Source organism: Anser cygnoides, chromosome 15 (genome assembly GCF_040182565.1).
Source record: "Anser cygnoides isolate HZ-2024a breed goose chromosome 15, Taihu_goose_T2T_genome, whole genome shotgun sequence".
In the NCBI taxonomy this organism is placed as follows: Eukaryota; Metazoa; Chordata; class Aves; order Anseriformes; family Anatidae; genus Anser; species Anser cygnoides.
Window position 1 is genome coordinate 4,056,306 of NC_089887.1, and position 16,123 is coordinate 4,072,428.

The 16,123-nt window shown below is 62.9% G+C and overlaps 1 protein-coding gene across 1 annotated transcript in view; it reads left to right on the forward strand.

Moving 5' to 3' along the window:
- Positions 1-16,123, forward strand: part of TNRC18 (trinucleotide repeat containing 18) — a 53,334-nt gene that overhangs the window by 10,318 nt on the left and 26,893 nt on the right. The window contains 10 exon segments of the mRNA XM_066977821.1: positions 5,735-5,860; positions 6,283-8,094; positions 10,844-10,946; positions 11,104-11,263; positions 11,265-11,310; positions 11,522-11,668; positions 12,188-12,372; positions 13,291-13,714; positions 14,223-15,170; positions 15,787-15,962. Of these exon segments, the coding sequence (XP_066833922.1) occupies positions 5,735-5,860; positions 6,283-8,094; positions 10,844-10,946; positions 11,104-11,263; positions 11,265-11,310; positions 11,522-11,668; positions 12,188-12,372; positions 13,291-13,714; positions 14,223-15,170; positions 15,787-15,962 (4,127 nt within the window).

The following is a 16,123-nucleotide window of genomic DNA, read 5'->3' on the forward strand; positions in this document are numbered from 1 at the left end:
AATGCGTACGTGTCCTTGTCGGGAGCAGAGCCAGCCCTAGGACCCCCGGGGGACAGCTCGGTCCCCAAGGCTTCTTGGGCAGGTCACTGTACGCCCTGCTAGAGCGGGCTTCCAGCAGCCAGGCCCTTCCTTCCTGGGGATTTTGGTGAGCAATCTGGGAGGTAAATGAGTATTTTTTAATTTCCACACAGCGTCTTGCAGGACACGGAGCCGGAGAGCACGCCGAGCGCTCCTTGCAGCGTGAGGACTGTGCAGATGGGAGGGTTTGGTGGGCGCCCGCGGGGTGCCGGGTTTAATTACACCTCCGTCACAGGGGAGGTGTCGGATGTGGCTGGGGGCACGGGGGAGATGCTGCAGCACTCGGTGCTGGCCCGGGAGGGCTGACACTGTTTGGCTGTTCTCACGCTTTGGGGTTGATGTGGGGCGCGTGGGAGCAGCTCGGCTGTCCTCAGACCGGCCGCGGCGGTGCCAGGCACGCGTCCTGTGGTGATGCTGCGATCGCCCGACCCGGCAAGCAGAGAGAGACAGCCTCAGATCGAGCTGCGTGGGAGCCTGCTGGTGTCTCCAGACAGAGCTGTCCTTGTAAAACAATTTGCCAGGAAATAACCCCGCCGGCAGCCCGGCTCGCTCTCCCTGCCCTCTCCATTCCCTGTGGGTTGAGAACGCAGTGGGAGCTCGGAGAGCTGCTGGGGAACACGGGCTGAGCGGGGACGTGCCCGTGGTCCCGGCGGGGTGGTTTCCATCCTGGCACGAGGAAAAGCCACTGTCCTTCTGCTAGCGGGATGCGTGTCCCCAGCTGGGGACGGTCCTTTGGGGCGTCCCATCCCTGAAGCTCTGACACCTCGCATTGCGTTTGCTTGTCGCAGGGCGCAAAGCCAGGCAGGGGCTGAGTCCGCGGGAAGCCGGAGCGCACGAGCGCAGGTCCCTCGAGTGCTCGTGGCCGCTTCTTCCCCTTTTCCTCTTCCTCCTCCTCCTCCTCCCTGGGGCCCCGTGAGCGCTCCCGGGTGAGCAGGAGGTGAGCTCTGGAGCTCGGCCGGCGGCAGGGAACCCCGCGTCCTGCCCCGCTGTGTACTTTGGCCGCGGGAGGCCGGGCAGGGCGGTGATTCAGGGCGAGGGCAGGACGGCTGGAGGAGCGTGGCACGGCCGCCCGCCCGGGGTTGCGCGGGCTGCCCGGGGAGCGCGTGGCGTTCCCGTGCTGACGCAGCCGCCAGCAATAGTAAATATTGAGCAAGAGCCGCGTAAAAATAAAACAGCCTGGACGCGGAGTCCCACGTGGAATGAAATCAAATTAAAAGACAATAGAGGTCCACGCCAGGCCAGTGGCGAGCTCGGCTCTTAGGGCAGTGGTTTTTGCAGTGTGGTCGTGGTCGGGCCGGCGAAGGCTCTGACTGCAGCCCCCCTCCGGAGGATCCCTTGTGTCCGCGGGGACCACCACAGCTCTCCTGCAGAGATGAAAAGGAGTTAAATAGATCGGACTGTTCTGGATGAGACCGAAGCCCTTCAGGGGACACGACTCGAGGCTGTAAATTCAGCCCTTGGAGCAGCTGCCAGCCCTGTGGCACAGGGTGCCGGTGGGGCAGGGGCAGGTTTTGGGGCAGAGCAGCTGCAGGGACGGGGAGCGGCCGCTGCTGCGGTCCGGGTGCATCTGATCCGCGGGCTTTGGTTTCAGCCCGCCGTGTTCGGGGGCTCGTATCGCTGTCGTCTCGTGTATGGCACCGAGTCAAGGCGGCTCCGGTGCCTCGGGTGTCACTAGAGCCACCCTGGCAGGCAGGGGAGGAGGTGGCAAAGATTTACGCCGTCAGCACTCCTGGCTCGCAGCTGTTGGCGAGCCGTAGGCGCGTGCACGGGGAGTAGCCGCCGCCGTGCTGCACGCCCCTGGGGCGTGGGGCAGAGGCGGGGAGCTGTGCGCTATGGGGGGGGGGGGTTTCCCAAAAGGGTCTCCCCCAGGAAGCTGGCAGGAGGGGACGGGGGTGTATGGGTGACGGCGAGCATCGACAGCCTCCGTGTGCGTCGTGGGGGCAGGCTGGCGGCTGGATCCTTGCTGTTCCCCTCCCTCCCTGCTGGGGAAGGGGGACCGCTGAGGGTGTAAGCGGTTATCCAGTTGCTCGTGCCGCGGGCCGCTGTCCCAGTTGGCTGCTGTGATGTGCTGCGGGCCGGACTGGGGGAGAGGTGACAGTGTTCCCGGTCAAGGGCTGCAGCTCCCAGCGGCCAGGAGAGATCCCAGCTGTGAGGGGCTGTGGTCTCCCTCGGGTGTCCAGCACTGAAAGCACACGGTGAAAATAAACCCGTGCCGCTGCGCTTCCCTTCCCTGATCCCTTCCACTCTGGGTTCAGGCTGGGGGGGGGCATGGGGTGAGCGCTTTTCGGCTGGGGCCCCTCGGTGTCCGCAGCCCCTTGCATCACCCCAGCCCGCTCCCGCTGCCACGTCTGTGCCTCGCGGGCTGGGGAGGAGAGGCGAGGTGCTGGCGGTTGGCAATATTTCATAAGTGGCAGAAACCCGTAACGGGCAGACGGGTGCAGGGGTGGGGGGTGGGGGTTACTTCACCTCTTCCAGAGTCTTCCGGTGCCGGGGCTGCGGTTTTTAGGGCAAAAAGGGCTTGGGCACGGGGCCCGGCTTTGGGGCGCTCTGCGGCCGGCTCCGCACGTGGCCGCTTGGCCATGCAGGACATCGGGGCTGTCACACAGCTGCGTCCTGCTGCCCTGTTCCCTTTGAGGTGACAGCAAAGGACCGGAGAGCCGTCCCCAGGCATGAGCAGGGGATTTGCAGGTGCTGCTTCTCCCCGGCGCATCGGTGACGCAGATGCTGCCGGGCGGTTGGGAAGGTGGGGAGCGAATTCCCCATGGAGGTGCTGTCTCTGCGTTGTTCCCGCTTGCTGCCCGTGGCCCTTGGCAGGTGCCCGAGCGAGATGCCACCTCCGTGCTGGGCTGGCAGCGAGGGGACGCGGTGGAGGTGCCGGCCGGGCTGGGGTGGAGCAGCTTTCCCAGCGCCGGCACGCACACGTGCCGCACCAGGCATGTCGTCTGGCTCGTCTGCCAGAGCCCTGTCCGGGGGAAATGTGTGCTCTCAGCTCCAGCATACCCCCTCCTGCCCTGCTCTTTCACAACCCCGACTTGGCCGACTCGTCTGGCTGGGGCAGAATTTCAGGCCTGGGGACTGCCATGAGCGGAGGGGCTGAGACGAGGGAGATCCTGCGGGCTAAAAGCTCGGGGCGATGGCTCCTGGATGCTCTCTCCTCCTGGGGAGCTTCGGGCAAACCCCGGGCGGGCTGAGCACGTGGGGCCCGTCCGCTTCCCCCAGCGCGACCTCCAGCCTCCAGACGTTTGGCGTGCGGTTTGTGCGGTCGCTGCTATCTCCTCTCCCCATCGGTCGCATCCCCTCCCGGCGGTGACTCACCCGGCCGTACCTCTTCCCCGTGCCGCCTCGGAGAGCCGAGCGGCGCTGCAGTTGTGTCAGCCCAGCTGAAAACATCTGCGCCCGCCGAGCTCCTCTCATAACAGCCCTCCATTGATGGCTCCCGTGTGAAGCAGCTATGTTTTTACGGGAGATGGAGGCAGGGGAAGATGATGGGATGTGCCCGTTTTGGGGTCGGGAAGGAGGGCACGGGCGTGCGCCCCTGCTCCGTGCCCACCCACCGCCACAGGGGAGCTGAGCAGGGGTGTGGGTGCAGGGGCATCAGGAGCTGCAAGGAGGCTTTTTCCACCTCCCCTGGCTTTTTTCCTCATTTGGCTGAGGTTTTCCAGGAGCGAGAGGGCAGTCTCTGTGCTGGTGGATGTGTGGTTTTGGTGTGGCGGGGACAGGGGGCACGAGCAGCGGGCTGCAGGAGCGTGTCTCAGCCTGCCTGGCCTCGTCGGCACGTCCCTGGGCAGAAAGGATCCTGCGCTGGTTCAGCAACCGCCCTGGCCCCAGGCAGAGGGAGACGGTTGCGGTTTCCCCCTCTCCCCTCCCTTTCCCCTGGCAGCGGGCCGTGGTTGGGGTGAGCTGTGCGTTGCTCACTGCGGTAGAGTTTCTCCCCTTGGCATCGCTTTCTGGCGCGGAGATCCAAGGAGGAAGCAGCTTGCCTGCGGCCACCTCCTGCGAGCGCGGCTCCTCGGCGCCTGGAGGAACCGTATCGCCTCCAGGACCTGCTCGGGGCAGCAGGGCAGCAGGTTTTGGGCTGTGCGAGAGTTTTGGGGCAGCCTGGGAGCAGGAGGACTTCATGAAGGGGTGCCTTGGGGTTGCGTTTCCATCGGGTTCATCCCCCGAAAGGATCTGGCCCCGTTTTCTCCTCCCTGCCCCGGCTCTGGCTGCAGGTGAGGAATGGGACGAGGCTGTGGTTTGGGTGATGAAGCAAATCCTCGCACATGTCCGTGCCCTGTTTTCCCCACCTGCAGGGCTTTGGGATGGGCAGTGAGCCCCCGTGCTGGGATTAGCCTTCTCCCAGCAGCAGCGCTGCTGCCAGGGCTCGCAGGGGGTGCTGGAAGGGGTGCCCAGCGCGCGGGGCTTTGGGGCTCGGCTGCTGCAAACCTGCCCTGTGCTGCACCAGGTGGGTCCTGGGCACAGGAGGTGATAGAGCTGGGATGCTCCTCAGCTGTCCCCAGACCTAAGAAGTGGAGCTGGAAATGCTCCTGTGCGAGGGTCTTGGGGTTAAAGAGGCGAGGAGCGAATGAGTGTGCGCTCACGGTGCCTTTACAGCATCCTGCACGAGATGAGTTGGCAAGTTTGGGCTGCTGGGAGTGGGCTCTGCGTTGAGCCTCGTGGGCCCAGCAGCCAGGAGGGGTTGGTGTGAGGGTGATAACACTGGAACAGGGCGAGCAGCAGGAATTGGAGCCTCCTGGAGCCCGGTGGGCTGTAGGTTCAGACGGGCACTGTGCGGAGCGCTGCGTCGGTGAGGCAAGCGTGCCGGGTTGCAGAGGTGCATGGAAGAGGTCGAGGCTGCCTAAATAATGTGAAATATTGGGCAGCTCTCAAGGTGGTGCTTCACGTGCAGCTTCAGTAGGTTGAACCCCATCTCCTCGTGGGTTTTGGCGTGGTTTTGTTTTGATCCAGTTGGATGGGGGACTATTGACAAAACTCATCGCTGCCTGCTTGCTTTCAGTGGGATTGTTGCATTCGGGGGGAGTTTGTTGCTAATGGGGTCTGAGATGAAGGGTGGAAGCTTGCAGAGGGCTTCACCGGCTCCTTCAGGCTCTCCTGATGGCTTTTACCCAGTCTTTAAATGGTGGCACAACCTGGGAACCTGCTTCGGCACGTTCATGGGGCAGGGCGCGGTGCTGGGGTGTGCAGTATCGGACGGGTGCCGTTTGGTGGCAGTGTTGCAGAAGAATTGCTGCCTGTAGCCAAGAGCTGCTTTAATTACCGCTATTACTGTGATCGCCTTCACCAACACAGCGCTGCAGCTGGTTATTCGCATGCGGACGTTGCTGGGGGGGCCCGCTTGCAGCGGAGTCAGGCTGTGCCCAGAAAGCAGCACCCTGGATTCGCAGCGCACCGGCTGCCGGCTTGGGGTCTCTCAGGGGTGCTGCCGGGCGAGGGGCGAGCTGGGGGACCCCGAGGCGGGTGGCCAAAAAGGGGGGGGACACGAGCAGTGCCCCCCATTACAGGCTGTGCACTGCCTGCTGTGCCACGTGCCTCCTTGCAGCCCCCGCTGCTGGCGCGCGAGGGACCGCCAGCCCCAACAGTCTGCGCTCCTGCGGGGCTCGTTCCAACGCGGCGGGGCTGAAACATGTTTCGCTCTTCTGTTCCCGTCTTCCTGCAGGCTTCTCCCATCTGCCTAACGGGCTCTACCCGTCGTACATTCCCCTGAGCCACCTCGAGCCCCCCAGCGCCGGCAGTCCTCTGCTGGCCCAGCTGGGTCAGCACAGCCTCTTCGAGTCGCAGAAAGGTGAGTGGGGGTCCCGCCTGTCCTTCCCCTTGTCCGCCCCACAGCACTCAACGTCTTCGGGATAGGGGACATCGAGGGGAGAGCTGCACCCCCTGGGGTTATTGCCAAGGGATATTTCTTGGGTTCTAGCAGTACTGAGGTCTTGAACATGGCTGTGCTGTGGGGAACGTGGCCGGGTTGTGCCTTGCAGCTCCTGCATGCTGCTGCAGCAGAAGGCTCGGCGTGCAGCGGACGGGGTTGTCCCGCGTCCCGCCTGGGTCATGCAGAGGTTCCTACCCCATCTCCTCTGCCCTGGTCCTTCCTGGTCTCTTTGACTCACTGCTGAGACATCCTCAAAACCCGATCCCTCCCAGCTGGCCACCGCTCCCCTGTCTCTTCTAATCTTGTCTGCCCTGGTAATCTTGTCTGCCTTTGCTCCGCAGATGGCTTCTACCTGTCCAGCCACGCGGGCCAGTCGGCTTTGCACCCGCAGCCGCCCCTCTCGAGGACGGCGGGCAGCCACACGCCGAGCACCCTGCTCCGGGAGAAGGACCTCGGGCAGCTGCACAAGAGCTCGAAAGAAAGCCTGAAGGACCCCGGCGGGAAGGAGCGGGGATGCCGGAGCGATCTCTCCCTGCCCTTCGCCAAGAAGGAGGGCAAGCCGAAGGAGGAGCCGCGGCCCCGCAGCGTGGTAGACCTCACGCAGGACACCAAGCCCGACAGTGACCGCAAGGTGAGCGTGGTGGAGAAGGCGGTGAAGGTGGGCGAGCGCCTCTCGCCCTTCCTGGCCGAGCACTTGCCAAACCGGGGCGGCGGTGGCGGCGGGGAACCCAAGTCCAAGAACCCGCTGCAGAGCTCGTCCCTCAGCAACTGCAACGGCGGCGGGGACCCCATGCTGAAGGTCCTGGGCGCCGAGCAGGACCGCTGCGCCAAGGACCCCGCTCGGCACGACGAGAACATGAGGCCTTCCGCGCACGCCCACGCCGAGCGGCTGAAGCGGGGCGAGCCCCTGCTGCCCTCGGTGGGCGCTTTGCACGTCTCCTGCAGCTGCCTGTCCCCGCACCCCTCGCAGCCGGGGAAGATGACGCCCGCCACGACATTCCCCCCGCAGCCCGTCCATTCCAGCATGTACACCATCTTCCCGCCGGCCAAGGAGCTGGGGAGGGAGCACAAAGTCATCGCCCCCACCTTCGTGCCTTCGGTCGAGGCCTACGACGAGAGGAGCGGGCCCATCCAGATCGCCTCGCAGGCCCGCGACAACAAGGCGAAGGACAAGGACCTCGGCAAGGTGGGGGTGCTGCAGTCGCCCACGGAGCGGTGCCTCGCGGACGCCTCCCGCACGCTCTTGTCCCAGGACTTCTCTTGCCACAGCGATGCCAAAAGGATGGAGGCGCTGAGGGAGAAGGGCTCGGTGATCAGGGCCAACTCCATGGCGCTGAAGAGGCAGGTCGCTTCGGAGCCTTTCCTCAACAGGCCGGGGCTGGGCTCTCCGGAGAGCAGGGAGTTCCTGGCCTCCAAGGACTTGCTGAAGCCGAGTCCGGAGGCAGAGCATCGGCCCTGCGAGCGGGACCGCTTCCAGCGCTCCGGCTCCAAGGAGGCGGCGAAGGTCTACGGCACTTTGGACTCCTCTCGGCAGCACCTGGACCACGGCCAGCTGAAGCCGCCCGAGCAGAAGTGGAAGCCCTTTGAGATGGGCAACTTTGCCACCACGCAGATGGCTGTGCTGGCCGCCCAGCACAACCATGTCACCCGGGCCGAGGAGGAGGCCAAGAAGGTCTACCTGGACCCCAGCGGCTTGCCGCGCTCCTCGGTGGTGGGCTCGCGGGGCGCTGCCGACGTCCTGCACCCCACGTCCCACGGCGAAGGCTCGGCCATGCAGAGCCTCATCAAGTACAGCGGCAGCTTTGCCAAGGAGACCGCGTCCCGGCAGAGCTGCGGCAAGAAAAGCCCCTTCGGCGGCTTGGGCAACATGAAGTTGGACTCCTCGCAGCTGGGCACCTCCAAAGTGCAGCAGCTGCTGGCGCAGCAGCCGGCGAAGCAGCTGAAGAGGGATCCCGAGAGACCCGAGAGTGCCAAATCCTTCGGCCGTGAGAGCATCAGCTCCCAGGGCGAGGTGGAGGTGAGGCACTTGCCCGTCGGCATCGCCGTGGCCGTGGCCCGGCAGAAGGACAACAGCAGCAGCAGCAGCAGCAGCAGCAAGCTGGCGCCCAGCCTGGCGGACCGGGATCGCTCGCTGTCCCTCAGCAGCATCAAAGGTGGGTTCCCCAGACCCGTCCTGGGGCTCTTTGCGCGGATCTGTTCGGTGGGTGGAGCAGCCCAACGCAGGCTGCGTGGCGCGAGCTGAGTTGGGCATCGTCACCTCCCTTTGCTTCCTGTTTCCAGCCAAGTTTTTGTTGTAAACCACAGCAAAGTGGGGCTCCTCGTGCTGGTCCTGTCCCCGTCCTTGGGCTGCAGTTGTGGCTGCACCGTCCCTGCTCCAGGGGCACTGGTACGAGTTTGCCCCATGCAGTTTGGCTCCTCCGTGGACCATCAGCTACAGCGGCGCTGAACCGAAGCCCAGAGCTTCACGAGGCTGCGGCGAAGCCAAGCTGGGCCCTGTCAGAGGCCGCTGGCTGGGCCTGGGACCTCAGCCACCCATGCAGGAGGGAAGGAGGAAGGGAAACTCCTTGCCAGCACCCCTTTTCCAGCTCTGTCCACCTCCAGCAATCCCTGTCCGTGGGTTTGACTCCCGTTAGTGCACGGAGCGGTGCCAAAGCTGGCAGCCGGCGAGCTCCCCGCCGTGGGAGCTGACAGCCCGCGTCCCGCCCGCCGCGCGGTCCCTGCCTTTCCTTTTTTCCCATTTTTCTCCCGTCACCCCCCTCTCCCAAACCTTCACCCCCCCCTTTCCCGAGCCCCTCTCCGCGTTCCCATCGCCTCCCGTCGCCCTCGAGAGCCGCCCGAGGACCTCGCGGGCAGCACAGGGAGCTGTTTGTTCAGCCCTTCCATCGCCCAGACCCTCCCGGCTTGCGTTAAAATGTAATTTACTGAGCCGAACTAAAAGGCTGCAAACAAGGGCTGGATTCTGGCAGGCCCCCAGGCCTGTTGCTAAGGGATGCAGTTGGCTTTCAGACAGAACACAAGACTGCTTTTCTCCTCCTCTCGCCCCCCCCCTCAAACGCTGCCCCCCCCCCCAACTTTGTGTGCCAGGAGATATTCATCTAATAACATTAGCTTGCTTGCGCTGAGTGGACGGTGCTTGAATGTTTAGACCTTTTAAGAAGGAGAAAGCAGGCTTTGGTTGGCTAATCTGTAGTATTTGGCAAGTAAAATGCAAGTATTTAGTGCCGGGCATCGGTCGTCAGGGAAACGGGCCTGAGCCTTTCCTCCGTGCATAACTGATTGAATTTTTCTATGCGGGCCGTGCGTCATGTTCGTGTATGCGGACAGAATGATCATTCACCGCCGGGACAATCGGCGGTCTGTACAGAAAAGGGACCGTCCCGCTAGCGGGGCAGGGGCTGGGGAGGAGCTGCACGAATAAGAAAGGGTGTGCGTGCGTGGGGGGGGTGAGGACAGGGCGATAAAGCCGCCTGCAAACAGCAGATCACGAGTAATACGGATGGGAGAGAGAGGAGCAGCCGCTGGCGGCGGGCTGGGGACGGCCGCTGACCCTGGGAAGTCCTTTGGGACGGAGAGGTGTGTGCCGGTGTTTAAAGCATCTTTGCTTTCTGCCTGAAGCCCGTGGCAGGAGCCTGGGGAGAGGAGCCGGGCGAGATGTTGTCTCGTTCCTGGATTCCTTCTGACAGTAAAAGCTGAGGGAATTGGAGGCTTGACAGCAAAAAAACGCGGGCTGTCCAGGTTTGTGGAAATACACAGCGGAGCCCTCCTTTAAAAGGCTGCCTGTCAGCAGCGCGGACTTGATGTTACGGGAGGCTTTCTCCTGTGCCAAACCTTACCCAGATGCCAGAGCCGGGGGCCAGGGTGCAGCCGTGCGAGGCCACCGAGCCCCGCAGGGTGCAGAGCATCGTCCAGGCAGGAGATGTGCTGTCGGGGAGCACCCAGAGCTGGGGGGAAGCAAGCACCTTTCTCCTGGACCCCCTCGTGTCCCTTTAGACCATCTGGCAGTTAGCTGCAAGCAGGGCTGGGATTTAGGGGTCACCCAACCATAGCACGGACAGGGAAATGTGAAAGAAATGTGTGTACAAGAGAGTAGTTAGGGAAAAAGCCTAAAATCAAGCAGCTGGAGACCTTGGATGAAATGAGAGGGGCCACAGTACCTGGTCCGAGCAGGGCCAGCAAGGAGCAGCTGAGGGTGTGCTCCTTCCTCCCTTCGCAGACGCAGCTGCTGCCCTGCCAGGCTGTGTTTTAGGATTCTGGATGAGCCGTTTCTCCAGCCAAACATCCAGCCCCCTCTTTGGACTCCTGCCCTCATCTGCCATCTGTGCCCCTGCCTCACCGGACCCTTTCCTGTTGCATGGCATGGGAGGGGGATGCAGATGCCCGCTAAGGGGTTGGATTGCAGAGTGCAGCCCGCTGTTTTTCTCAGCATCTGTCGTGTTGCTGCTGCCTGCTGCAGAGGGACAGGGCTTTGGAGCACACCCAGTCTGGTTTATGAGGAAGAAGGAGCCTCTTAGAGGCACAGCTGAAATCCCCCCCCCGTGAGATGTGCTCAGCATGACCGTGTGGTTTGATGCAGGGATTTAGCCGGGCCTTGTCCCCTTCTGAGATGGGAAATCCACCACTGTCCTTTGGCAAAAATGGTCCTGTTGGTCTGGCTGCTCCCAGGCTGGAGGCTCTCCTGTCCTGGGAGAGTGGCCAGAGGTGTTGAGTCGGTCCCTGGATGGCTTGAAAATATGGACCTCGAGCCAGGTGTCACCACGTGCTCCCAGGAATCCCTTTTGTGAGAGCGTCTTGGTCACGTAGGCGGCCCTGCCGTGTCCTCCGGGGCTTCAGCCTGGTAGTCCTGGGGAGGGAGAGCTTGTCCTGGGCTGCTGCTCGCCTCTGATGGCGCTGGGTGTCTCCTAGGGCACGGACGCTCGGAAGACGACTGCGGGGACGAGAGGAGCCGCCACCGGGACAGCCACCTCCTGGCAGGGCGGCTGGAGCGGGATCAGGAGAAGCTGCTCAGGTGAGGCTCGGAGGGCGATGGGGGCTCCTGCCATGGCTGCCACAAGCCACGCTCAGGACCGCGCTTGTTCTGCAAGCTGGCCCGTACCTCTGTGCTCCTCCAGTGCCCTGTAGCACTCAGAGCCTTTCCTTCTCCCTCTTGCCTCCCCCATGACCAGAGAGAGCAAGGAGCTGGCAGATTTCGCCCGGATACATCCCTCCGGCTGCGCCACCAACGGTTTGAACTCCAACCTGATGGTGACGGGAGGCCCGGCCCTGGCGGGCTCGGGGCGCTGGTCTGCAGACCCGGCTTCGCACCTGGCCGCGCACCCCTGGCTCCCCCAGGACGGGGAGCCCCTCCATGTGGCTGGCCGGCCACCCCTACGGTGAGTGCCCTGGAGGCAGCGACGTGTCCACGGGGTGCCCGCACCGCTATGATCCGCTGCCGGGTATCGCTGAGCGCCCGGTGAGGCTGCTCGTTGATTGTAGGGGATAGGGAAGGGGGCGTTTCGGAGCTGTCAAATGGTGGGTGGCTTCTTGCATGGGTAGGAGCTGCCTGTGTCCCTTGAGTTGTGACCGTGCTGTTCCTTCTTCCAGGACTCGGCCACCCTTCCCTGCACCAGGGCATGACTCCAGGCTTCCCCCCGGCCATGGGGGGGGCCCTCCCTTCTGCCTACCAGTTTGCCAGAGACCCGCAGTCCGGGCAGCTTGTCGTGATCCCCAGCGAGCACTTACCGCACTTCGGTAAGTCCCGAGGAGGGGAGGTGGCTTTGGAGGTGGCTAGACGGGAACGTACGTACCCGTGGGGACCAGCAGCTGCAGCTCTCGGGTGGGTGTGAACCAGCTTCTTGGTAGGTGTGTTTTGGAGACGGAAATGTCGTCTTCTGCACTGGCTTCTCATCGTGTGGAGGACCTCGTAGAGTTTGGCTCTTCGGTTAGGAGAATCTGCTCTTGGGATCAGCCAGGGATGGGCAAGCCAAGGCTGCCTAGAGTCATAGAAACAAATAGAGAGCAAAGCAAGAGAACAAAGAGCAAAGCAAGTCAGAGACCCCCAGGACCTACACGTCAGCGGGAGTGGGGCTACAGAGAGCAAGACAGCACGCTTTCCATTTCTGGCTGTGTTTTTGCATAGCTTGATGTTCGGCATCCCCACACCGCGAGACTGGGGTAGATCCCCTTCCCCTGAGCAACCCTGAATCCTCTAACCCTCGAGCCGCCCCTGTCCTCGTGCCTCCTTGACTGTGCCTCTGCTCATTTCCCCAGCGGAGCTGATGGACCGGGCACCCCCGCTGTGGCCCGCCATGTACCCCCCGACCAGGAGCTCCCTGCAGCACGCTCACCAGCTCCAGCTGCTCTCCCACCAGCAGCTGCTGCGGCAGCACGAGCTGTACATCCTGCAGCAGCAAGCGGCCCACGCCATGGAGCTACAGAGGAGCGCCCAGCTCGTGGTACGTCCTCGGGAGCTTCCAGCTTGGAGGCGAAAGAGCCTCGAGTTGGGGGGCCCGGGGGGGGGGAGAGCACAGCCACGCAGGTGTGGCAGGGGTGCCTCGAGGGCAGGGGTGCACCGAGAAATCCAGTCCTGGTCCCCAGGAGCTGCGGCATTTAGTGCAGCTTGCAGAGGTGGGGGGGTTTTAAAGGGGTTTGGCATCAAGCCCTTGAGCAGTGGTGTCAGGAGAGCTGCCCAGTGGCGCATGGCCTTTATTCCAACCTTGGGATCGTCTCTGACCTGGGTGGTTTCATCCCTGGTCCCCTCCAAACAAACCTCCTGTGGCAGCCCAGAGGAGCAGCTGCGATGCTGGCAGCGATCTGGGTCCTGGAGGCAGCTCCCATTCACCAGGCAGTTTTGGCAGTCGGGAGGTTTCGTTTGGGTGTGTTTTGCACCCAGTTAATTTTTTGTAGCGGTCATCTGGTTTTTCGGCCTTCGTTTTACATGTGTGCTTGCCAGTCTGGAGGCTTAGAAATAGAAACCACTTCTTTCTGGTTGTGATTGAAAGCCGAGACGCCCTTCACGTGGCTCCTGGAGCTGGGGCTTCATAAAGAAAACTGTTACAGACCTCACGATGAGGAATCTACATCTGTTCCTGCAGATGCATCCTAGCAGATCGTCGTTCAGGTGTTTCAGGAGACCTTTCCTAGCTCTGAACACCTGAACTCTTCTCGCCCTGGCACTTGGGAAGCGCTAGTTTGAGAGCAGTGCCGCCCTCCATCAGATTGGCATTAAGATGGTGTCGCAGTCGGGAGCGTGTGTTTTATTGCAGTCCGTATTTGATACGACGAGGTTTTGGCCTCGTTTGGCGGTGGGCCTGTGCCGCTTTCCAGGAGCAGGCGGAGATGCCGTGCTGAGTTTTGCTCTGTTCTCGTCGCAGGAGAGGTTGAAGGCAACCGAGCAGCGGGCGGATATGGAAGAGAAGGTGACGAAGCGGAGCCTGGACAGTGCCAAATCAGGCCTTTCCTCCTCTGCCCCGGGACTGGTGCACCGAAAACCTCCTGTGCTGTCTCCCAGCGCCTCCACGTCCTACAGCAAGGCTGTGAGTCCACCTCCCCTCTCTCCCAGGGCCTCACCCGTGTCTGTGCTCAAAGCTGAGGTGATCCAAAAGATGGAGGAGCCACCTTCGCAGCCAGCCTACTCCTACCCCGCCACCCCCAGCTCCCATCCTTCCAGCCCGCCCCCCGCCTCTCCGCCCCCTGCCCCTGCCATCCCTCCAAAGGAAGAGGCGCCCGAGACGGTGGAGAAGAAAGACCTGGAGCTGGAAAAAGAGGCTGCCGGTCCGTTTCAGGCCTTGTTCCCAGGTAAGAGAGCCCTGCTTTGGCAGAGTCCCGGTGTGTTCGTGCCTGCCTCCCTGTTTCTCCTCGGCTCTTTCCTGCTTCCACCCCTTCCCCTAGAGAAAAAACGCGTCGCTCCTCTATGAAAGGCAGGGGAGAGGCAAGGGCCGGGGTGGTGCGGTGGGCTGGGATCGATGCTGGGGTTGTAGGGGCACCTGGTGCTGAGGGCTCTCCTCTTCCCTTGGGTCGAGCCTGCGTTGGTTCCTCCAGAGCTGAGGTCTCCGTGGGAGAAGGATGCGGGGTCCAGTTGCAGGAGCGTGCTGGGGAGGTGCAGAGGGGGCGTCTGGGGTGCTGCTGCCTGAGGCAGAGGGCGGCATCGTGGCCGGGAGAGAGGTGCCCAAGCAGCCACCGTGTGAGAATAGGAAGAGCTGAGAGATGATGGAAGCAAAGGGAACCCCTCTCTATGCCTTAGTGAGAGAGGGGCTGCTTTGGAGACCCAGCCGTTACACAGCCTGTCCCTCCTGATGTCTTGTAGAGATCCCCCCGGGATATCCATTCCAGTCCCTGCCTCCCTCCTTCGGAAGACACTATCCCTACCTCCTCCAGCCCACCGCAGCGTCCGATGCGGACGGCCTGGCTCCTGACGTCCCGCTGCCTGCCGAAGGCTCCGAGCACATGGAGCTTTCCTCAGAGGTCAAACCCATCCACCTGTCTCCGTCCAAAATGCTAGAACCCATCCAGGCGGCGGCGGAAGAGGAGTCCTTGGAAGAGCGGGTGAAATCGGAAGTGCAGATGGAGGAAAGCCAAGAAGGCATCTGCGAGCAGGACATGGGGGCTCTGAACATTGCCGCCTCCGCAGCCGTCCCGGTGCAGAACGTGGACAACTGCAACCTCCTCCTGCATCAAGGCGAAGCCCTGGGTGCTATGGAGCAGGACCAGGAGGACCTCCAGAGCTGCCCGCCTCCTTACCAGGTCGTGGCCTGCCCCGCAGAAGCAGAGGCTCCGGCAGAGACGGGGAGCGGAGCAGAAACCTGCTCCGTGCACATGGACTACGACGGCTCGCTCGTGCACGCGGAGGCCGAGCCGCCCGAGATGGACTTGACGCCGCAGCGGGAGGAGGCCTCTGTAGCCATGGATCTGCAGAGCGCCGACGTGCCCTGCGGCAGGGAGTTCCCCAGCCTGCCCCCCGAGGAGGGGGAGCAGGGGCCGGAGATCCCCTCCTACACGGACGAGGCGATCTCTTGCCAAATGCCAGCTCTGGACATCAAGCCGGGCGACCCGCTGGCTGGGATGAACGCTCTGGTGGCCGCCACGGAAATGCCTCAGGCTTGTTCCTTGTTGACTACTGCCAGCGTCGCCCCATCCCAGGTGAAGATGGAGGTGTTACCTGAGCAGGCCTTGGAGCACTCCTTCCTGCAGGGGATCACTCTGCTGAGTGAAATCGCCGAGATGGAGCTGGAGAAACGGAAGCAAGAAATGCAAAGTAAGTCGTGAGAGCGCGGTCTGGCCTTGGGCTAGGTCGGGTCTCCCTGCGCTCTGCGTACAGAGGCCCGGGTGGGGTCTCTCGCACCCTCAGCCATGCAGCAAGGAGCGATGCCCCGAAATTCAGGAGGGGCTGGCACTTTGGAAGGAGTCGGAGTAAGGATTTTGTTGCAGTAGGCCGAGGTGCAAGCGGCTTCTGGACTGCTCCCCCCTTCCAAAGGCCCTCTCCGTGTCTAGACAGCTTGTGGTATGCGTAGCGGAAACGGAGCCCCACTTGCTCGGAGCTGCCAGGGTAACACCCTTCTGGCAGGCACCGAGGCTGCAGTCTGTCGGGGTTTGGCACAGGAGGCCCCAGTAGCTCGAGATGATGCTTTCCAAGAGCTTGGCAGGTCCTGAAAAGATCTCACCTTCCAGTAACTTCCTGAGGCGAGTCGTGGTGGGAGCTGCCAGTTGCGCTATGGCTGGGTACAACGGGAGATCTCAAGTGGGGGTCGGGGGCATCAGGGAGGCTCCGTGAGCTGCCGTGGCCCAGAAAGGGGCATCAGCCTCTCCTTGTGGGGCTGCTATTGCAGGATGAACCTCTGTAGCTTTTATTTTTTCCCCCCTGTCCTTCCCAGCAGGTCCAGAGAGTTTCCCTGTCCGGCCAACGCTGGAGAGTTTGCTGGCTGCCAGCACCCACATGCTCATGGAAGTACTTTCCACCCCCTTTATGGAAAGTCTGAAAACCATCCGGCTGCCTCGAGAGCTGAATCCCAACAAAAAATACAGCTGGATGCAGAAGAAAGATGAGCCCGTAAGTAGCTCCTAGCGCGGCTCAGCCCGAAAAGCCGCAGTGCATCCATCCGCCGGCCGCGGCTCGCACCCGGCTCGCGTCGCCCGTGTGCGTCCAGCGAAGCCTGCTGTCACTTCCCTCTGCGCTGGGAGCTGAGCAGGAGTCAGGGAGCTGCCATCCAG